Consider the following 23,827-nt stretch of genomic DNA (forward strand, 5'->3'; position numbering starts at 1 on the left):
GTTCTGGTCTGGTCTGGTTTGGTCTGGTGAGGTCCAGTCTGTTCTGGTCTGTTCTGGTCTGGTCTGGTGAGGTCCAGTCTGTTCTGGTCTGGTCTGGTGAGGTCTGGTTTGGTCTGGTGAGGTCCAGTCTGTTCTGGTCTGGTCTGGTGAGGTCTGGTTTGGTCTGGTGAGGTCCAGTCTGTTCTGGTCTGTTCTGGTCTGGTCTGGTGAGGTCCAGTCTGTTCTGGTCTGGTCTGGTGAGGTCTGGTTTGGTCTGGTGAGGTCCAGTCTGTTCTGGTCTGGTCTGGTCTGGTGAGGTCCGGTCTATTCTGGTCTGGTCTGGTCTGGTGAGGTCCGGTCTATTCTGGTCTTGTCTGGTCTGTTCTGGTCCGGGCGGAGACGCGGCTGGAGGTGGAGCAGACGTTTGGTGTCTCTTCAGGAGATTAACTCAGATACAGAGGTTTGTCTCTCTGAAGACTTCTGGAAGAAGACAGGAAATAAAGAAATGAGGTTAGACACCTAAATACATGATGCCAGACACATGATACATGATCGGCGGTTCGTATCCACTTACGGATATCAGGAGTTCTGTGGTCTTTATGAATTGTACGACACTCAAAGAGGATCAAATACTGATTTGCATGAAATTGTCTGTTAGAATTGGAAATTATGATGAAGTGTATGTTGAGTTCACACCAACAAATGGACCAGTTATATAAACCTCTTTATGATCGTAGTTCAGCGGATTTAAATGTTGAGTCTTCAATGTTTATGCAAAATACTGCTTTTCCATTGTTCACACTTAATGTTTATATAACAAATAAAGATGCATTAGGTAGATTTATTCACAGTCAGAATTCAAATTGACCAATCGAAGGAGCAGAGACATCAATCAGCCTCACAGTCAACAGGCTTTATCACTTTTTCGTGTGCTGGTGTGGAGACGAATTCAACGGAGAAAACATCCAACCGGCGCGAAGCAACGAGGAAACTGGAACCTTCCTCACTCAAATAAAGTCAGGAGGTGAAAATGAATGAGATGAAATGAATAAAGTCATCTCGTGTGGTGAACTGGAGACGCAGCGCCACCTGCTGTTTAACTCCACAACAACCAAGCTGCTGATGTTTTCATCACAGGAGGAAATGAAACATTGATTCACATTTTCTTTTGCAAGGTTTTTCAACATCTTGTTTATATTGGGGGGGGGGGGGGGGGGGGGAGAGAGAGAGAGAGAGAGAGAGAGAGAGAGAGAGAGAGAGAGAGAGAGAGAGAGAGAGAGAGGAAGGAAACTGAGCTGATGACAGAAGGGGGGAAGTCCCAAAGGTGGTGCTGGACACTTTCTAAAAAAAAAGTTCTTTGTGACACCATTATTTTGTGAAGAGACAAAAACATTCTCTTTGAAATATTTAGCAGGTAACAGAACGAATGGGTCAGAAACATGCCGGGCTTCACAACAGAACAATCATTTGGGGGAAAACTCTGACGTGAACATTTTGTTTGTTTGAAAATGAACCCTGACTGTACAAGCACTCAGGTGGGTGTGGTCTCCTCCACCTGTAACCACACCCACCAGTGATGTCACAGCATCCTGCGATGCGGGAGGTGGAAGTCGGACCGGTACGTACCCGCCGCCGTGATAATCAGCGCTCCAGTCCAGAGAGGGGTGGTGGTTCGGTGTGTGCCGACCCAGCTGGTGGTAGTCCACTGATGATGACATCACCGCTCCGCTATTCAGCATGCCTCCTCCCATTTGCTGGTAGTCAGACTGGAGGGAGGGGGGGTAGCCCTGCAATTAGAAAAGGAAAAGATCTTTACTGTAATTTGTCTGGAGAGAAAACGCAGCGGAGTGTGAACACAAAGAAAAGTGAAAGGACACGAAGGGTTTCTGTTTCTGAGGACGCAACAACCTCAACACACGACGCCCCAAAAACACCAGCAGCTGAGTTCCAGAGACTCCAGAGGATCAGAGCTCCTGCAGTGACATTGAACGCCTCGCATGCTGGTGATTGGTGGATTTTATGTTCAGTAAAACTGGATAAAGTTTTGTAGCCTGCTGCTCCGACTGTCGCTCACAGATTCACTTTTCTACGCTTTAAAAGCCGCCTGGATGCAGCCGCTCTAAAGGGCGGACCAATCAGAGACCAGTGTCGGTGGTTAACCGCTTTTGTCCCGCCCCTCCTTCACTGGGATTGGACGGCGAGCGCATCACTAATATTTCTCAACTCTCAGTGACTACAGAAATAATAAATCATTCAGCGCAGAATAAACGCTCAATACCTCGTCAGGCTGCTGCAGTTCATTAAAACAACTTCAAAAACATTCTGTACTCAGGAAAAATCTCTTTGATGGACGCGGTAGGTCGCTGCAGTGTCGGACGGTTTCGGCGCGAGCTGATTGGTTAAAATGAACCCGAGGTCGACGCCCAGTAGGAAGGAAGGACCGCAAACGAGAGACGCAAACGAGAGACGAGACGCGTATTCACGCAGCAGGCCGGGAGAGTAGATGTGTGTGAGCAGATCGAGAGACGTGAAGCAGGGATGCTGCATGCTGGTGCTGGTTCTGATCCGGCCCTCTGATTGGACCTGCTCATCACACGGTCGGCAGTTGGAGCAGCGAAGGTTCTTTAAAAACAACTTTCCTCCTTGAAATCAAACACCAATAAAAAGAGGTCTGTGGTGCCGGCATTAGTTGCCTGAGGAGTTTCCTCCAGCGCTCCGGTGATCGCTGTGTACCTCCAGAGGTTCGGCACAGCAGCCTTTTTAACAGGGCTGGCTCAGTGGCTCCGCCTACTTCCACTGAAGGGGACTTTTATCGACGGCTCTTAATTATCTTAAGTCGTATCAGGTCATATTACTGGAGAACGTGGAGAAAAAGGGAAATCATTCAGACGGCATGCCTGAAAAGTGTCATAGAGACGGTTTGAATGGCGGCAAGTTCACTTCCTCCTTCAGCCTGAATGAGTCCACAGACAGCTGATGGCTTTCAAACAGCAGTCAGATGCTCTTCTTCAGGAGGAGGATGAAGAGGAGGAGGAGGAGGATCAACGGGGTGAAAGGATCAGTCACAGGTTCATCAGCACTCATTACACATCTGACTCTCTTTAATGATTTCATCATCTGGCAGGAGGAGGAGGAGGAGGATGAAGAGGAAGTGGAGGAAGGAGGAGGATGATGATGAAGGAGGATGAAGAGGAGCAGGAGGAGGAAGGAGGATGAAGAGGAGGAGGAGGAAAGAGTGAAGATGAAAAGGTAAGAGGAGGAGGTGAGCATGTCTCTAACTGTAAGATATTGGAGTGAGGTGAGTGTTAAATTGTGTGTGTGTGTGTGTGTGTGTGTGTGTGTGTGTGTGTGTGTGTGTGTGTGTGTGTGTGTGTGTGTGTGTGTGTGTGTGTGTGTGTGTGTGTGTGTGAGGGTCTGAAAGGGAAGTTAATCTGAGTGTTGTGAGTGAAAGAGGAGAAAGAGGAGGACAGCAGGTGGTTGGGTTCTCCTCCCCCTCCTCCCTCCCCTCCTCTACCTCACCTATTCATCTATTGTTGAGCAAATTCTTCTCCTTCACTCCTTCACAAAGACCCCATCTGCCTCTTTTGTCTCTCCCTCTCTCCCCCTCTCTCCCCTCCCCCATCAGCTCTCACTCTTCACCCAGAGGAAGGAAAAGTTTGGAGCTCTGTCACTGTGTCCTCCTTTTTTTACTTCACTTCTTCTTTCTTTCTGTTTGTTTGCTCTTTCTCTACAAACATGCTGAATGGAGGAGAGAATGCACAATAAAAAGAGGGATGAAACGGGAAGAGAGAATCTATCACCCCATCATAACTGTTCTGGAGGAGATATCTGGATTTAACTTAATTCATAGCAGATCCTCCTCTTCATCATAAAACTGCTAAGAGTCACTAACAGGGTCACATGATGAGGTAGAGGGCTGATTGACAGGCCTGATCATATTACTGTTAGTTAAACAGTGACAAACACAAGGAGAGGTAAATTACCCAATTTAACTTTTCCAAAACTTCACTGTTACAAATAAGTTGTTTATTGTGTTTCTGTAGCATCTAAACTATTTATTTATTTACAGTCTCCATTTCAACTGTCCAAAGAGCAAAGAACAGAGTTAAAAAACTAGAGCGGTCATCACCACAGACTGGATGTAAAAGTGTTCATAGTGTCTGATCCAGAAGTGTCTTAAACTGCAATACCAGCGAGTGCCACTAGAGGTCGGCTCCAAAAAGCCTCCGGCTCCATAGACTCCCATTCAACTTCTCTCATCAAATCCAAAGTGAATAAAATGTGTCCATCAGTTATCTCGGTGTTGTTAGCTAAAGTCACTCCTTCTTCTTAGTTTTCTGGAGGTCCATCTGAAAATAATCCCTCATTCATTAGAAAAGAAGATTCAAGAAGACCTGTTTTTGGGGGCGTGTCTGGTTGATTGACAGGTCTGAGGTGCAGTTAGGTTACAGCTATCGGTGGGCGGGACGTAGTATCATCAGGTTTCCAATCAGATCAGTCAGATCCACTGTTAGCTCCGCCCCCAGCTTGTCCAAATATGGTCACTTCTTGCTCCAGGCCAAATCCTTTACCTGTGTGTGTGTGTGTGTGTGTGTGTGTGTGTGTGTGTGTAAATGGAAAAAAATTGATATCACATCCAGTACCAATACCTGTGTCCTACTTCCATACAGTAGAAAAGGTTTTCACATTGGAGGAGACAAAATTAATGATAGGAGTCACTACGTAAACCAACAGGATGCTTGACTTGAAACACTAGTCCCACAATGCACTGCAGTCAGGAAATACCATAAATAAAGGTGGTTTATCATTATTTTTGTGTTTTTCTTTCGAGTCGTAAACTTTTTATATGATTAAAGTTATAAAATGTGGTGAACTGGATAAAAACGCTCATCAGCCTTCAGCCTGCTCTGAGTTTTACTTCCACTAAGCTTGTTCTGATTGGCTCAGCTTCCAGAAACCGTCCAACCAGAACACGCCACTGGGAGGGAGGCCTTAAAGAAGCCAAGCTGATTCACACAGGCTGAACTGAGTTTTCCGAAGTCCGGAGGCCTGGAAACGTGTGTGAAGTCTCCTTCAAATATCCAGGAATCAAACCATCGTTCAAGAGTTTCCAAATCAACTCTCATCACATCAACTGAATCACTGTTTTCTGTTGACAACAACACAGGATGAGAGCAGGACAACCTCTTCACTACTCACACCGGATCTGGTCTCACAAAGGCCTCTCTGACAGACGGAGATGGAGACGCAGGGCAGAGTGACTCAGAGCAGCGCGACTCACTCCTCTCTGCTCCGCTGCTGAATGGATGAACTACGATGAACTACTTTAAACCCGCTGCTGATACGACCTCCTCTCCTCCACCGGATCGACCTCGAGCTGACGTCACCAGAGCAACTGAACTCTGACCAGGACGCACAATTCGTATTCCTCCAACTGTTTGGAGATCTGATGTCTGATGTTTTCACATCACAGGTGATGAAGAAAGGCATGAAAATATGTGATCGCAATAATCAAAGCAAATTCAACTAAACTCCACCATATTTACAAGAGCTTGCAAATGTTTTTAATTCCTGCGATAAATGTCGTCATCAGAATCTGTGCTGAAAGTATTAACAACATAAAGTAAATATTTTCTAACAAAACTGACTTTACTAACAAAAATAACTCCTCATTTCCAACCAGAAAGTCTCTGCTCCTGTTTTCATCACCAAATAAAACTCTGGAGGAAACCAGAACAAGAGGAGAACCAGGAAGTGATGGGGTTTGTGGGAAATTTGGTTTTCACATAAAATTTTTCTAATTAAATGTTTATTATCACAGGAAGTGATTACACATTTATTACTTTATCAGGTAGTGATAATCCCCCCCCAAAAAAAACACCCCAAAACCCTGCATTGTTCTTTCTCAACTTACGCATGAAGGCTGAGAAAATCTGCCACAAAATCAGTTTTGATTGCAACAATAACAAAAATGAGCCTGAAATAAACATGTTTAACATCACTTTGATGTGTGATGGACATGACTGGTAACAAGTTTATGGAAAAGATTTACAGTTGGACCGACGCGGTAGATGAACAAACAGACTTCAGCCTGACGTGATGATGTGATCCAGGGGGACTGACCTGCGTGATGGCCGGGGAGTGGGTCATTCCCAGGGAGTGTCCGCTGATCTGCTGGTGCTGGTGGTGCTGGTGGTGCTGGTGGTGCTGATGGTGCTGGTGGTGCTGATGGTGCTGATGGTGTTGATGGTGCGGACTGTGCAGCCCTCCCAGGTGCGCCTGGCTGTGGAGGGGGGGGCTGACCTGGAGAGGAGGGGTGGATGCCGCCGCCACGCTGCCCAGGGACAGGCCTCCCTGGTGGGGGACGCCGGCCCGCGGCACGGTCACTCTGGAGGACAGCGCCTGGAGCTGGGGATGGATCTGGGGGTGAGGAGGGGGGAGGTGGGGGCCGAGCCCGGGGCTGGAGGCGTGGGACGGGTGTGATGGGTGGGGGTACGACATGTACATGCCCGGGTGCTGAGGGGGAGTGAGGGGGTGAGGGTGGGAGGACGGATGGTGGACTGGGTGACCTGGGTAGACTGAAGGTTTGGGGGTAAACATTGAGGTAGAAGAGGAGGAGGAGGAAGAGGAGGAGGAGGAGGAGGAGAGGGGGGGCTTCATCTCTGATGGGTCACTGTAACTCTGGAGAAGAAGAAGCACACAAACAGGGAGTCAGTCTCCACAACGACCGTTTACTCAGGAGAGGAAACAGTTTAACACACCTTAAAGGAACAGTGTGTGTGTGTGTGTGTGTGTGTGTGTGTGTGTGTGTGTGTTACCTGTGAGACCAGACTAGCTCTGTAGGCAGCCAGTTGTTTCAGATATTCCTTCTTCGCCGTCTCTGTCTTCTTCTTGTACAACTAAAACACAAACATGAGATCGACACAGTGAACCATAGTCAAAGTTTACAACATCAACTGTGACTTTAAATAACAGGATTAAACTCTATTTGATCTTCATAATGACGCAACATTTCCTTCAGTTGACACATTTATATAATAACCCAACCATTATAATGAAACCCTGAAGCAGCCGCTGAATCTAAACACTTAACTTCAGCTGACATGATGACAATGACTCTCTACACTTCTGAGCTGATGTTTCCTCACTAATCAGTTGATTCCTGTCAGAGGTGATGTCACCACCTGCTGCCCTCCTCCTTCAGCTCCTATTTTCTTCCTTTGGTTTTACTGAATAGGACCAAAATGCTGTTTATTCTCACGGTGATAAGAGTCTGCAGTAATGTGTGTCTGTGTGAAGCTGCATGTAAACACAGCGCTGATATGAGCCCGATTGTAATAAGTGATTGTGGTGAGAGATGAGAAGTTCAGGGTTCAGTTCTCTGGAACGTCTCTACCACATTTTATAGCGGTCCAAACCTTTGCTGGGACATTTCACTCTGGTCAAGTAATCATTAAAGTCAGACGGATTGATCCTGTGGGGACCATAAATGTCTGAAAAAATGTTGGGCCAATCCATCGATAATATTTAAAAGGCGAAGTGAAAACCCCGACATGCTGGAGGGACCAGCGGCGGTTTGAGTTCATCCTCATTAGTTTTAGCAGGAAACTTAAAGTACTTTAAATTGGAAATTTTAAGATTCCCAGGATTTTTCTGAAGAAAATGTCATCATCAGAATCTGTGCTGAAAGTATTAACGACATGAAGTAAGTCTTTTCAAACAAAACTCTCTTTATTACCAACAATAACTCCTCATTTACAATCAGAAAGTCTCTGCTGCTGTTTTCATCACCGAATAAAACTCTTTTCACCGGAGAAACAGGAACAAGAGAAACAGGAAGTGACGGGGTTTGTGGGAAATGTGTTCTTCACATTAAAATGATGATTAAATGTTTGTGATCAAAGGAAGTGATTCCATATTACTGGATGTTAAATGAGTTTTCTCCACACGTCCAGTTGTCAGAGACGTCTCTTTGTTGGTTTCATCCAGCAGGTCTATGTGTTGAATGAACATGAATTAAACAGCATCTAAAGCTCTTATTTTGACAGCTGATGTCGTCCTTGTTTCTGGAAAGATACGCAGCTTCTAGGATTCATTTTTATAATGTTTATCTCCACGGTTCTCTAAGTTCAATAAATATATAAAACAAGATTATAACAAAAATATTTCTGTGATGTGCAGCGGGATTATTATTACAGGAAGTGATTACAGATTTACTACTTTATCAGGTAGTGTTAAAAAAATAAAAAATAAAAAAATCAAATTTTTCTCAACTTTTTCCTAATTCCTGAGATTTTATGCGAAAATTCCATCACAATTTCTTGGAAAATCAGTTTTGATCACAACAATCACCAAAAAAAAAATCCAGGAGGGACTGATGAACTCCATTCTCTTGTTCTATAATCTTTATTTCGTCCCAAAGTTAAACCCCCTCAGCAGTAGTCACACAGAAGGACCTACCTGTTTCTGCTCCTCTCCCAGGCCGTCCCACATGGAGGCCACGATCTTGGACACCTCCCCGAAGGTGGCGTTGGGGTTCTGGGCCTTGATGTTGGCCTGGGTGTCCCTGAAGAACAAGGCGTAGGCAGACACGGGCTTCACCGGCTCATTGGGGTCCTTTCGTTTCTTCTTTTTTGGTGTTTTGGGTTTCTTGGAGATGTCCATCGCTGCCGGTCGTTTCTCTCCCTGTCGAAAAGAACGGAGCAGGATGAGAGGGACCCCAGTAGGATCATACTGCATGAAGAGAGGAGTCAGGAGGGGTGAATAAAGGGATAAAGGGGATTGGAGGGAGTTCAGCTCGGCAGAAAAAAATAGCATCTAAAGTGTAACATGTTGGAGAGTAAATAGAGGATCATTTAAAAAAAAAAAAAAAAAAACTATTTTTCTCTTTGTAATCTCTGAGCCTTGTCACCCTTTCACACCTCTAGTCATGTCTTTGATGACTAGTTTTTTGATCAGTCAACCACAGAGATGAACTCTGGGAAACTCCCCACCAGTCAGCAGAACTGAGGAGCGGTTAAAAACCGTCCACGTTACAAAGCGATCATTTCTCCTCGACGCCGCAGGGAAAGCGATGCATCAGCAAGAGTCTCCGCGGCATCTGTGCTGCTCACAACCTTTCTGACAGCACACACAACTGAAAAAATAGAGATGTGCAGTCTGTCTGGAGTTACAAATGAGAAGTATGGATGTAAAAAACTCATTGAAACACTTCATTATCTGTGCTAAGCTACGCTAGTCATTCAGTCAGCGCACAGCTGGTCAGATGAACCTGCAGAAATGTCAAATTTACTGTAAAATTAAAGAAATAGAAGGATTAAAATATGAGGAATAAAATGTACAACAATAAATGAATAACCAATATATTTCACTTGGGATTAAATGGACCAGTTCTTTTATAGAAAATCATTTAGAAATGAACAACTACTTATTAACTACACAGCTAACAGCACAACTTTCTCTCTATTTGCAGGTAATTAGCACCAAATTATAAATTACAGCCAATTATAAAAATTACAAATAAACGATACAAACATTTACATTAACTACAGCTGAAACAAATTTATTGTGTATCAGAAAGGACTCGTGTGCGTTTACAGTGTAATTCTGATTTTCAGCTTTATTCTTATGTATTAAATAGAGATAATGTTTTTATGATGTTTTATGCACAGCTGCAGCGTTTACTCCACCGCCCACACGTTTTACAGCTCGGAGAAATGTTTCTCTACTAAACACGATTAAAATAAAAATCACCCAAAAATCAAATGACTCCTTCATATGGAGCTTTTGGAAGACTTCGGAAATCTCTTGTCCTTTTCCTTCATGTTATTAAAAAGAAACCCAACAAAGAGAGGACGTCTCTAACCGTGACATCTCGTCTGGCCGACGCTGATGGACGTCTGTGTTCAACTATATTATGTAGTTTTAGGCCTCGTTGGATGTTATTGCTCATGCAGGAGAAAACAAGTATAAAATATATACTGTACATATTTATAAGAAAATCCAGAGAAACAAAAAGGGAGATCAGGAACAAAACAGAAGTTAAATGATGCATGTTTCTGTAACTACATTTTCTTTTGACACCGATTCCCTTAAAAACTCATACACAACTTCACCGAGTTATTTAACACAACAAAGACGGCAGATTAATAATTTGATGACAGGTTTTAGAACAGTACTCGCCAAAGTACAAAAATATGATGGAAACCCAGCAGCAAAACCTGACACAGAATATAATCATGTCAAAATATTGTGTTTTTCATTCATAAAATGTAAAGTATTAAATTATTACGACCTGGACGGATGGACATCTTAATTTAACCAATGAAAAAGGCTTTTAGCTGAAACCAGCACTTTGCTGCTGTCGTGTGAAGTAGTGAAAAGGGTTAGAAAAGTTCAACTCAGCTGCTTCATCACAACTGTCTTCATCTGTTTTATAACACAGATAAAAACCAACCCACCAGCTGCAGTCACATTCTCATTTATGAGACGTCATCATCTCTAAAAGTGGCGTATTTAGGATTTCATCACTCACAGGAAGAAGTGGATGAAATATGAAAAAACTAAGTTGTAAAACATAGTTTCTGAGCTTTTGAATCATCCCCACATTGTGCACTTTTGAATCTAAATGAAAAACTCTTTATAGTTTGTAAATACTTTAGTGGAGCTATATTTTATCCGTATTAGATTTTCCATTTTACGATTAATTATAGTTTATTTTGGATCCCTTTGCTTCCTTAAAGCACTTTAAATTATTTGCGTTTGACATACAGATTAACCTCCATTTTCAGATATGCATCTTACATTTTATTGTTTTTGCTGTTGTTGTCATTTACACTTTGTTGTTGTTTGTTTCCATTATTTTAAAGTGGAAGTATTATTTCTGTATGTAAACATTATTTGGTGGAGACTTGAAATCAGCCCAGTGGCTTTTTTGCCTCGTACACGATTAAAAATGTTACAATTTGTGCAAAATAAAGAATCTAAAATAATCTTTTTTTGTTGTTGTTGCATATCCTTGCTTAAGACTAGTCGATTTTCTTTGTCCTTCCTGAAGCCAGCATTGCCTGAATACCGGTTTATGACAAACTGGGTAAATATTATTCAGCAGCACAGTGATGGTTCCATTTCCCCAGAATATGAACCGTTTGGTGCAGAAACTCGTTTCAGTGTGAAAAAGCGAACAGGGAGATGATTTCTATGTAGTTGATATGCAGGGAGAACGGGTGTATTATGACACATAACATTACCATAATAACCCTCCACTGTCTACACACACACACACACACACAGCAGGAAAAATGGCTGTTACAACCCTGCTAGATATGACTCGTACAAACAGGAGATACTGTGTGTGTGTGTCTCCTGTCTGTACGAGTCATATCTAGCAGGGTTGTAATGGCCATTTTTCCTACTGTGTGTGTGTGTGTGTGTGTGTGTGTGTGTGTGTGTGTGTGTGTGTGTGTGTGTGTGCATGCGTGTTGTTTTTACCCTGAGTCCATCATCATTGTCGTCCTCGTGTGCTGAACTGGAAGGAGACGGTGTGGCGGATTTACTTCCAGGAGGTGAGGGGGAATTGTGGGTAACGGAGTTCCCACTCAGCCCCAGCTGGGATTGGTTGATGGTGGACAACTGGCTTTGTTGGCTCATACCCGATTGGCTCCTGGGTCCCAGCGCCGCTTCGATCGGCTGCTGGCTGCTGGTAAACCGAGAATCCGAGTTCACCATCTGCTGCATCTGTGCAGAGACAGCGAGAGATGAAGAGTCAGGACTGTGTTCATCATCCACATTTATCTACTGAACATCACAATCTGCAGTTGGGTTTTCTTTACATGGCTTCTTTTATTCAACAAGGAGCTTCATTACCTCCATTGAAAGCTATTTAGTCCCATTAACTCCTGTAGATTATCCCAGAACAACTCCACCTCAGTTGGTCAGCGTCTGAGTTTAAGACGACGCCCTTTATGAGCGGTGTCATTTAGAAACAGCACCTTGGCTGAGGTAACCGAAACCCACAAAACCACCAGCAAGTCATTCCCTCCTGAGTTTTCTCATCGATGCAGTGACATTGCTGAGAGCTTGTTTTATATTTATGGCCAAGAAGTGGTATGTCCTCCACCTGTCAGATCTACTCAGGTGTCCTCTTCAGTACCAGTGTTGGACATCGTCAAACCAACAACCATACATCAATACATTGTTGATATATTCCAGCATGTGTGTGTGATGGCTGCTAACATCTTTACCACATATATTGATCATTATTTGATAATAGCCTCCACTATGACAGGCCGTAGTTTCATCATTACCATTATCAGTATTATTTTAAGAGATCGTTGTGATTATTTAGAACAAATATTAATTCGGTCTGAATAAATTGGTCTTCACATTGTTTTATTTAGAAAATCTAATTTCATTGAACCATTAAAGTCAGTTGGCTATAAATTCTTTAATTAAACTAAATAAGTCACATTGAGATCTTTTCCCATGGAATAAGCTGTAAAGAGGCTGAACAGCTGTCTGACACCAATTTAAAGAAGAATGATGTTTTCCAGCCTCCAAGCAAACCAACAGGTGGGAATAACAGAACAGATTTCACTCAGGAAAATTCTTCAGGACGCAGACTAATAAATTAGCAAAATAAAATGACCAAAATAGCGCAAAAAGAAAAACAACAAAGGCAATAGACGTGCTGCCCCAACCCTGTTGAGTCCATTTAACATGTCTCAGCCTGGTACAACCTTCACCTCAACCATCCTCTAATGTATTCAATGCTGTGCAATAAATGTAGTCAAGTGTTTGGTCGACTGTTAACTTTCCCTCATGCTTTTTTCTTTGGTTACATCATTAGAGTTGGAGGAGAGGTGCGTTAAGTTTTAATCTGTGGTGTTGAGGACGACCCTCAGATCAGATCAGCTCCACGTTTGAATGACAAGCTCGTCAGATTTGTTTTGAATTCTCAATAAAATAGATTCTCTGCTGTACATATAAATAAACAGATATGTGATGAAGTTGTACAATGTTGTCCTGGAATTAAAAAGAATAACCTTTATAATAATAGACATGGAGCGCTGTTTAACGGACCCTGACAACCATTTTACCAAAGTCCAACACTCTTGTCATCTTATCATATATCATATACATTGTTCATTATTAAATTTAATGTCTTTAAAATCTGAGATAAGAATTATTTGATGTCCAGCTTGTATGAGCAAACACACACTGAATTTCACATCAGTCAACAAACAATTGTTTAACGCTGCAATAATTAATCATTTTATAACAAAGGGTCAAATAAATAAGTGTGAGGTGACAAGATATATATACATATATGTATATATATATATATACACATATAAATATATACACACACACATATATATATACACATACATATATATACACATACATATACACACACACACACACACACACACACACACACACACACACACACACACACACACACACACACACACACACACACACACGTATGCTGCTTTAAATGTCACTGAGACGGCTCCTGGTTTTTCCTCAAATGAGGTTTGTATCTTCGTTTGAATCTTATTGGACTATAACTGGACCCGCAGTACATAAGATGCTCATGTAACAGTCTGACCTCTGAAACACGGTCTGCCTCTGCTTGGCAGGGTTTAAACAGCGCGCAGCGGTCCGGGATTCACTAATAATGAAATCTGATAGTAACCGTGGCAACAGGCAATACAGGTCTGAGAGAAGATGGAATCAGAAGTCATTTAAAACATAAATCCCCGCTCACGAGTCAGTGCATCGGTGGTGATTTTAAAATCGGAGAAGTTCCTGCAGAACTTTATCTGGAGGAGGCGCCGAGTCGGCAGACTGAATACAGCTGGGTTTGTTCCCTCGTGCATCCAGGACATCAGGAATTTATCAGAAATAGGTTTACGACAGAGTATAAAGTGGTCACAAAGCCCGGTCAACACTTTTACTGTCATGAATCCATAATGTGTGTTTTAAAGTAAATGTCTCAGACGAGGAAGGAAATGGAATGAAATGCTAGAAAATGATTTCTATGGAACATTATGTTTTACAATCTTAAATGAAGTAAAGGACATCATTAATGTTGCCATGTTAATGCCATGTCAAAACATATTTTAAATACTATTTTAGGGAGTTTTGGACAAATGGAAGGACTTTTGGTGTCATATTTCTATGTTTGAACCCGGAGGTATGATTGGCGTCGCCAAAGAGTGAGCAGTCTCGTAGTGAGTCAGCCATCAGTGGTATTCTGTCCACTTCTCAGGAAAACAAAAGTGAACAATGCAGTGTGGGAACTTTGACACCTGCCATCACAAACATGAAGACGGGACTCGGAGGATGGCGTGTGTTTAGAGTTTCCCCTTCGTAAGCATCGAACACTAGCGGATGTGGTGCGGAGTCGGTGCCCCTCCTGGGAACACATCACCTGAGCGGAGTTACTAACAGCAGCCTCTGAACGCTGCTGTGGTATTTAGATGGAGCGCAGTGACATTTCTCTCACATGGGGAGAGGTTTCAGAAGAAGAGGAGCTGCGGTTTGGCAATGGCTCCATAAAACGTCGTATTAGCAAACAGTCAAAATATCACGAGGTCGTGATCTTCCAGAACGGTTTGACTGTGTGCCGAATTTATTTGAGAGCCAGATTCATGTACTTAACATGTTTAAACAGGAATTGTTGGAGCTCCTGACAAAACAAAACAGATTTAAATAAACATATCCAAATTATCTACTAGAAAACAAAATTACATTTTAAGATTCAAACTATTGTCAAAACATTATGCAACTTATTATTATTATTATGACTGCTTGTCTTACAGATTTTAAACTGCCAGATTGAAACTGGTTGCTCAACAAAATTGAAAATGTAAAGAATGGAAAGGAGGTATTTAATTTCCTGTTAACTGGCACAGGAGATCACGACAGGCCTAAGAATGATCACGATATAAAAACAGTTTCACAACTCAAAGGTATTACCAGTGGAAAGACTTTCTGATGATGGCCAAAGAGAGCAGCAGAGGGGAAACCCCTAGAGGCCGAGAGGAGACCGACTATTACTCTGCTGTCTTCACACGTGGTTAATGACGGGATTTCAATATGAATGTATATGATAGCGGTTTTTCCTCCAGAAGTTTTTCATATTTGTATGCTAGAAATGCAGAAAAACACACCAACCAAATAATAGTTTACCTGAATGACTGTTTATGATGTGTTTTTGGTTATCAATAATTGAAGTTAATAAAGTAGTTGAAGGGATTCTCTTTTTAAACCAAATCACTGAACAACGGGAGTTAAAAACAGGACACGTTTTACTGTTGTTCAGTTTGGTAGGTATAAGTTGATCATCCTAAATCTAACATCAAATATTAACATGAAACACTGAATAATGCAATATTTTCACCTACAGTACTTGTAACTTGTTTTTGAATAGCCCTATAGAAATAAAGTTATTATTATTAGTATTATTACAGTGTTATTATCATTTTGAATGCTTTCTGTTTCATTATGAACTCTTCAGTCGCCTCATAGGTTTTGTCTCCATTTAGTTTCTCCTCTGGACCTTTTGACCACGTGATCTTCACCAGGAGCTGCAGTTTGCTAGCTTGTCTTGAAATTTGAGTTTCTATGTCGTAGAAAGTGTGCAGTTTGTGGACATCATCACTCTGATTTACAGACAAGGAGATATGAGAAACTGATCAGGGTTACGAAATAGCTTGAGAAGGAGTGAAACTGAAAACACTGTCAACACCAAACTGTATTCATATCAAAGAGTTATAATATTTTAAGGAGGACTGCAACTAACAATCCATTTTATTATAGGTCCATTTTATGCAGTCGGTCCTTCTGACTGGGCGTCAACCTCCGGTTCATTTGAACCAATCAGCTCGCGCCAAACCGGCCGACACTCTGCCCCCGCTGCAGCTACAGCTTATTTTGTAAATGGTTTTAATGATCGGCAGTAGCTTGACCAGGTTCTGACCGCTTATTCTGCGCTGAACGCTTCACGTGCGACCATTTTCTTTCCAGTCAATAACAGTTGAAAAATATTAGCACTGCACTCGTCACTGTCACCAGCTGTCCAATCACAGTGAAGGAGGGGCGGGGCAAACGCGGTCAACCACCGACACACGGGTTGCTGATTGGCGGCGGTACAAACACTGATATGAGCCGAGTTCCCAGACTAAGAAATATAACTGACTTGATCACATCAGCAGACATTCTCACATTAACACAATATTAATGGATTGTAAACTTGGAATAAAAGGTGGAGTCTCACTGAAGATATTGTTGTGTTGCCTAAAACTAGTCATGTATTTGTCTTTAGTGCTCTTTTTTTTCTTCATACATTTCAAATCACACAAACGTGTTTCAAACAACCTGCTGTTGGAAATTTAACCCACCACAGACAGAAGTTTCTCCGTGTTACATTAGAACAGGAAAGACAAAAGACGTAAACGTCACAGATTATGAGTCGTAATCAAATTACAATCAAATCAGCAGCAGAGGAGCAATAACTTCTGTCATCTGATCGTTTCAGTCAGTCTTCAATCAGACGGCAGCGAACTGTGAAACCAGAGCGGTCCAACATCTCAGTACTAACTGCAACCGAGTACTCTGTCCTCCTCTAGCAATAACACACACACACACACACACACACACACACACACACACACACACACACACACACACACACACACACACACACACACACACACACACACACACACACACACTGAGTCAGCCCCATCCCTCCCCCCACTACCCCCAACCCACCCCGATTAGGCTGAACTGGGCATGGTTGCTAGGCAACCATAATTCATGGGCTGGCAGTAAATGTATGTTAGCATGGAAACATAAATGTGAAGTAGAGAGGGAAAAAAAAAAAGTAGGACTGAGACGGACACAGATGGAGAAACAGAAATAAAGATCTCCTTTGTTGTAGTGAACACAGGTTAATCACAAATAAAAGAACAGAGGGGAAATTGGAATTTTGAATTGTGGTCTTTAATAGTCATTCTTCTAATGTTGTTTCAACCTAATATTATAGCAGGCCGTTTAATATGGAGATGGAGGCAACACACCGAGACACCGAGGGATGAAGAGTGGGAGGTGAGAAAGTTTCATTCTTAATGAGAACCAGGAGCAACCTTTATTACAGACGCTGACATCGGCGCACCTCCGGCAGCCCTGTGAACACACAGTTTCTATGACAGTGGAGGTAACTACAAGCCCCGGGTCTAACTTTCATTTTACTGAATGACACATTCAGCAACATCTGAATGTCACAGCTAAAAGCAAGATTTTCACTTTACCGTGAAACGAAGACTTAAAATATGAAGCAAATGTCAGATTGACCAGCTTCCATGATTGGCCTTCAAATAACGCTGCCCCAGGCCGTATCCTATTTCACACACTTAAACTGAATAAAATAGCACAGAACACAGTGGAAATACACCTGCAGCCTGAAGACGCACACGGACTCTCAATTTCCCTCCAATACGTAAAGTCAAAGTACACTTGAGCCACAAGACGGAAACAAACCGGTGATCCGCTCTGAAGTCTGTCCTCTGAGGAACAAACACAGTTCAGGGTGTCGGGGAGCAGCAGCTGCTCGGCCGGACTTCAACACAGCTTCACTTATTTCAGTAGTGGAAAGTTTTTACGGGGATAAAAGTGTCAAAAACGGTAGAGACAATCCCAGTTTTAGTGAAATATGACTAAATGCAGCGCTGCAGCAGCTCTTGAACACATTTGGACAGTCAGACGGTCCCTGCAGGAAATAATTAATGCAAATTCAAGCAAACTCCACAATATTTGCAGGAGCTTGCAATTTTTTTTAAATTCTGGCGGTTTTTCAGCCAAAAAGTTTTAACGACATGAAGTCTTTTCAAACAAAACTGACTTTATTAATAACAATAACTCCTCATTTCCAACCAGAAAGGCTCTGCTCCTGACTTCAGCCCCAAGTAAAAGAAATCGGAACAAGAGGAGAAACAGGAAGTGACGGGGTTTGTGGGAAATGTGTTCTTCACATTAAAATGATGTGATTAAATGTTTGTGATCAAAGGAAGTGATTCCATATTACTGGATGTTAAATGAGTTTTGTCCACACGTCCAGTTGTCAGAGACGTCTCTTTGTTTGTTTCATCCAGCAGGTCTATGTGTTGAATGAACATGAATTAAACAGCATCTAAAGCTCTTATTTTGACAGCTGATGTTGTCCTTGTTTCTATATTAGTCAGAGTTTTTTGTCCCCATTGTTCTTTAAGTTCAATAAATAAATAAAAAATAGAGCTAATATATTTCTGTGATGTGCAGCATGGTTATTATCACAGGAAGTGATTACATAATTATTCCTTTATCAGGTAGTGCTTAATTATTATTTTTTTTCTCAACTTGCAATTTTTGGCAATTCCTGCAATTTTACTGAAAAAACTCAATTAAAACTCCACAAATTACGCTGCAATTTTTGAGAAAATGCGACACAAAAACATTTTTGATCGCAACAACCACAAAAAAAACTCCTGAAGGACAGTTTAGAAACTATCAGCAAACTTCAATGAGCTCGTTTAAAAAAAATGTGGGATAAACTAGAGCTTCAGAAAAACAACTCGAAATATAAACTTTGAAAATAAAAATAGGTCGTCACTTGAAAAAGTATAAATCCCTCTGAATGGCAACTAAAGAAATAGTTCAAATAGTCAAAGTTAGTGGAACGTACACGTTGTGAATGAGATTAACTCCACTTGTGATTTCTCTGCTGTGAGTTTGAGGTCGTGACTTTCTGCATCCACTTTAAAGTACTTTGAAACAGTTATAAGTAAAGGCAAAAAAAAAGGTCAAACGTGGGTTGTTTGCACTATTCAGAGCACCGATGTCTCGGTCTTCCACCCTCCGCGGCTCTGTGTATTGACAAAGCTCAGAAATGACTGAGAACAGACCGCCGAGCCAGAAGAAGGTTGGACCGAATAATTGTGAGTCAAATCAAGAAAAACAGCAGCAAGGGTCGATTCAGAGATCAACAAGAACTACCAGAAACACTCAGCTCACAGTTCAAACCAACATTTGATGAGACTCAGAAAGTTTCTGGGTCAGGAATCATTGCTGAGCTAAAACTTTGACCTCCAATGAGAAACAGAAAAGAAGTTCAGTCAATTTTTCCTCACTAAATACATCAAGAACCAAATTGTTAAATTCATGAAGGAGCGGCTCCATTTTTAATAAAAGCAACTTGAAATTCTTCGGCAGTAATTCAGTTTTAACTTCAATCCAACTTGTAAAATGAAAATGAGATTAAATGAAAGAAGAAACTGACTGACAGACTGAAATATGAGCTTAATTTAAGATTCAAATGAACTAAAAAATAGATTCTATATTTTTTTCGAATACTTATGGACAAAGTTCAAAACATTGTAATGATGTTTAATTAATTATTTTTACTTGGAGGAAAAATTGATAAAAAAAAATAAAATAATAAAAAATCTAAAATTGTGCTTTCCATTTGTGTCTATGAGGAACAGTCACACATGGACTTCCTGCTTTGGTATCAGACTTCAAACTGAATGACTGAATGTGCAGCCGGTAGGAGAATTGAGATGGAGCCGACCGCTCCTTCAGGAAAAACTGATTATTAATGACAACAAAGTGTTTGATAGAAACCGGTTTGATTCATCGCTCCATCTCTGTGTTTGGAGTTCGGAGCCTCACAGCTGTACACTGTGTTAAAAAGTAGAGTAAAAGTCATGTTTTAAAATGTCATATGGAGGCCAACAACCACGGATTACTTTCAGTATCAAGCACATCATGATAGCTATTCTCCATCTTTTCCCACCTCCTTGACCCCCCCCCCCTCCACCCTCTCCTCCTTCCACCAAGCCACTTTGTCAACGACTTTACTAAAAAGATAGATGACATACGCTCCTCATTTTCAAACCCAGCTTCTATAACTACATGTCCATCATCTTCTTCATCTTCATCCCCTTCACTTTCCTCTTTCACCCCCCCATCTCCCAATCAAGTTGTTACCATGGTAACCTCCACCCCCCCAACCACCTGCCCCCCCTCCCCATCCCATCTCACATTCTCCAGTCTATTGCTCCAGACCTTCTTCCTTTTCTCTCCATCTCATCAACTCTTCTCTGTCAACGGTCTGTTTCCTGAACTCTGTGAAGGAGAGAGTGAACCCTCTCCTGAAGAAACCCACCCTCAACCCGTCTGAAGTAAACAACTACAGACCCGTCTCTCTCCAGGTTCTGGTCCAGGCTCTGGTCATCTCACGTCTGGACTACTGTAACAGGTCCACCTGTTAGTACCATCCGACCTCTGCAGCTCATCCAGAATGCAGCAGCTCGACTGGTCCTCAACCTCCTAAATTCACTCACACTTCTCCGCTCCCTTCACTGGTAGCTACCCGCATCCGTCTCAAAACATTGGTACTTGCGTACCGTGCTGCGAACAGATCGGGTCCAGTCTACATCCAGGACATGGTCCAACCTTACATCCCAGCCCACTCCCTCTGCTCCTCCTCCTCCTCCTCCTTCTCTACATCCAGGTCATGGTCCAACCCTACATCCCAGCCCACTCCCTCTGCTCCTCCTCCTCCTCCTCCTTCTCTACATCCAGGACATGGTCCAACCTTACATCCCAGCCCCTCCCTCCGCTCTGCTTCTACCAATCGGCTTGTTGCTCCTCACTGAGCTAAACACTCTACAAAATCATGACTGTTTTCTGTCCTGGCTCCTAAATGGTAGAATGAGCTCCACCGACATCAGAAACTCTGAACATCTTCCACCACAAACTAAAAACACACCTCTTCCTCCTTTACCTTGAACAGTAGAACTTTAGTATCTTAACATGGAACTTACTGATAGAACTTTGTAGTTTGGCTTTCTGGAAGAAATTGTATTTTCTTGATTCTTGTTGTTCTAGTTTTGAACCCTCGTGGTTGAAATGAACTTATTGTAAGTCGCTTTGGATAAAAGAGTCAGATAAATGAAATGTAAGGTAATGTAATGATAGAAGCAGTAAATTAGTGCTGAAACCAAGTGGCATCCATCAACCATCAGTGATGTCATCGTCGGTTTGTGAACGTTATGAATCCTCCAGTTCAGATTCTGTCCGTCACCATCTTTGCTAGTTCGGAGCGGTTTGGAGCAGGAAGTGGCCATATTTGGACGAGCTGGGGGAGGAGCCAGCGGTGGATCTGACCGATCTGATCGGAAACCTGACGATACTACGTCCCGCCCACCGATAGCTGTAACCTGACTGCACCGCAGGCCTGTCAATCAAACAGACACGCCCCCAAAAACAGGTCTTCTTGAATCTTCTTTTCTAATGAATGAGGGATTATTTTCAGATGGACCTCCAGAAAACTAATAAGAAGGAGTGACTTTAGCTAACAACACCGAGATAACTGATGGACACATTTGATTCACTTTGGATTTGATGAGAGAAGTTGAATGGGAGTCTATGGAGCCGGAGGCTTTTTGGAGCCGACCTCTAGTGGCACTCGCTGGTATTGCAGCTGAAGACACTTCTGGATCAGAACCATTTTTGAGACCCAGAAACTACGAACACTTTTATATCCAGTCTGTGGCTGAAACATACTGTAACTTTTTAATTAGTACAGGAGTTGCAACTTCAGTTTTTGGATGAACCACATTAACCCCGTACACCCTGGAGATCCCTGTACATGAAGCAAGCCACATATCTGTTAAGAAAACACAACCTTCACCATTTTGTAAAAACGTGGCCGTCTGGTTTTATTATGATTAAAATAGATGTTGCATTGTTGTGCTTTATTTCTGTTGACCTGAGGTTTTATAGAGTTGCAGTTTTATTAAGGATTTTTAAAACAGTTTCAATAACATCAGTGTTTACGGACTCATTGTTACACAGCTGTTATTTACACTGTAAATTAGCTTTGACAAAGCAGAATTAAAAATATATATTTATCTAAAAAACAGCCCCAGGTTGCATGTATTAAATCAGCTTCCTGCTTCTCATTACTGAAGTGTAAAGATGGCGGGGATTCATAAGTAGGAGGAAGCACTCACCACGGACAGAGTGCTGGTCATCGGGCCGCCTTCCGGGCTGAAGGTGCCGGCTTCCTGGTTCAACATGGCTGCTCCGTCCTGGCTCCCGGGCATGCCAGGCAGCTCCATGCCCTGCAGCTGGTAGGGGTGGTGTGGAGCGGAGCTGGAGGGCGGGTCCAGAGAGTGGTACTGTCCGGAGGAGGAGTCGTGGGGGAGGTGGGGGGGCAGCATGTGGTCCGGCAGGGTGGGGGGGGTGATGGGCGGGATGTTGAAGTCGTCGTCACCCACTGGGTACGACTACAGGCAAAGATGGAGAAAATAAGTTGAGAGCACCTGCGGAACAAAAACTCCTTTTTAAATGGGACTGCTGTTTGTTTTAGTGGCGCCTCACTGACGAGGGACAAAGTCACATTCAGGTGCGCCGACACGTCATGATAAGCAACACTCAGCGTTTCGGTGGACAGGCCATGGTGCCGTCAGCAGAGTGACAACTTGGAGAAAATCGATAAGAATCACACAGGCGACTGTAAGAGAGCCGCGTGTCATAAAACATTACTGTCAGAGTTAATGGATGGTTGCAACTGGAGAACTGCTCGCCACCGTTACCTCAGAGGGATGAACCCAGTCTGGGCTGCAGCTCGGTGGCGTGTCACGCAGCAGTTCCTCCTCAGCCTCGGCTCCTATCTCGCACTAATTATCACTAATGATATTCCCAGTCTTGAAAGAAAGCCTTGTGAACAAATACTGGCTCTTTCAGCGCTGGAACAATGCAGTAATTTATATGTACAAGCCCATTTTTTTGCCTGGAGAGAATAGACAGGCAGATCTTTGTGTGTAAAAATACATCAGTGCTAATCCAACATGCATAAAGAAAAAACCAGGAGCGGTCCTGTATAAGATAACAAATTATTCTGAGAGCAGAGACACATGAGAGGGAGACATGGAGAGAGAGAGAGAGAGAGAGAGAGAGAGAGAGAGAGAGAGAGAGAGAGAGGGGGAGAGAGAGGGGAGGGAGAGAGAGAGAGAGAGAGAGAGAGAGAGAGAGCGAGAGGGAGAGAGAGGGGGAGAGAGAGAGAGAGAGGGAGAGAGAGAGAGAGGGGAGGGGGAGAGAGAGAGAGAGAGAGAGGGGAGGGGGAGAGAGAGGGGGGGGGAGAGAGAGAGGGGCGGGGGAGAGGGGGGGGAGAAGCCCTCTCATACTAATCTGACAGAGGAGATCTTTTATAGAGACTGACAGCCTTTTCTGCTTGGCTAGCCACACCAGTCTCTCCATCTCGTACTCTTTTGCTCTTCATCTCTCCCCATCCTTCTCTTTCTGCTCCCTCGCTCTCCTAATCTCATCCTCCATTTCTCTTTCAGTCTCTCTCACTCCTTTCTGCTCTATCTCTAACCCACATGCAGTGGTGAGTTATAAGTTGCATGACTTGAGAGCTGAGTTAAGGGTTCAGTTGTGTGTGTGTGTGTGTGTGTGTGTGTGTGTGTGTGTGTGTGTGAGTGTGTGTGTGAGAGTGAGTGTCGTGTGTGTGTGTGTGTGTGTGTGTGAGTGTCGTGTGTGTGTGAGTGAGTGTCGTGTGTGTGTGAGTGAGTGTCGTGTGTGTGTGTGAGTGTGTGTGTGAGAGTGAGTGTCGTGTGTGTGTGTGTGAGTGTGTGAGTGAGTGTCGTGTGTGTGTGAGTGTCGTGTGTGTGAGTGTGTGTGTGTGAGTGAGTGTCGTGTGTGTGTGTGTCGTGTGTGTGTGAGTGAGTGTTGTGTGTGTGTGAGTGAGTGTCGTGTGTGAGTGTCGTGTGTGTGTGTGTGTGTCGTGTGT

General features: G+C 43.0%; 1 protein-coding gene across 1 annotated transcript in view; it reads right to left on the reverse strand.

Annotated features, from left to right (window-relative positions):
• Positions 1–333: 333 nt before the first annotated feature.
• The window catches only part of tox (thymocyte selection-associated high mobility group box), a 58,805-nt gene continuing 35,311 nt past the window's right edge, over positions 334–23,827 (reverse strand). Inside the window, exons 4-10 of the mRNA XM_069688195.1 lie at positions 22,047–22,322; positions 11,470–11,715; positions 8,440–8,664; positions 6,798–6,878; positions 6,103–6,660; positions 1,606–1,766; positions 334–459 (exon numbers count right to left, since the gene is read on the reverse strand). Of these exons, the coding sequence (XP_069544296.1) occupies positions 423–459; positions 1,606–1,766; positions 6,103–6,660; positions 6,798–6,878; positions 8,440–8,664; positions 11,470–11,715; positions 22,047–22,322 (1,584 nt within the window). The 3' untranslated portion in view covers positions 334–422. The remainder of the gene's footprint in view (positions 460–1,605; positions 1,767–6,102; positions 6,661–6,797; positions 6,879–8,439; positions 8,665–11,469; positions 11,716–22,046; positions 22,323–23,827) is intronic.

Source organism: Brachyistius frenatus, unplaced genomic scaffold, assembly GCF_029030835.1.
Source record: "Brachyistius frenatus isolate BFR_SWC_R1_liver_20210118 unplaced genomic scaffold, ASM2903083v1 Contig_542, whole genome shotgun sequence".
NCBI lineage: Eukaryota > Metazoa > Chordata > Actinopteri > Embiotocidae > Brachyistius > Brachyistius frenatus.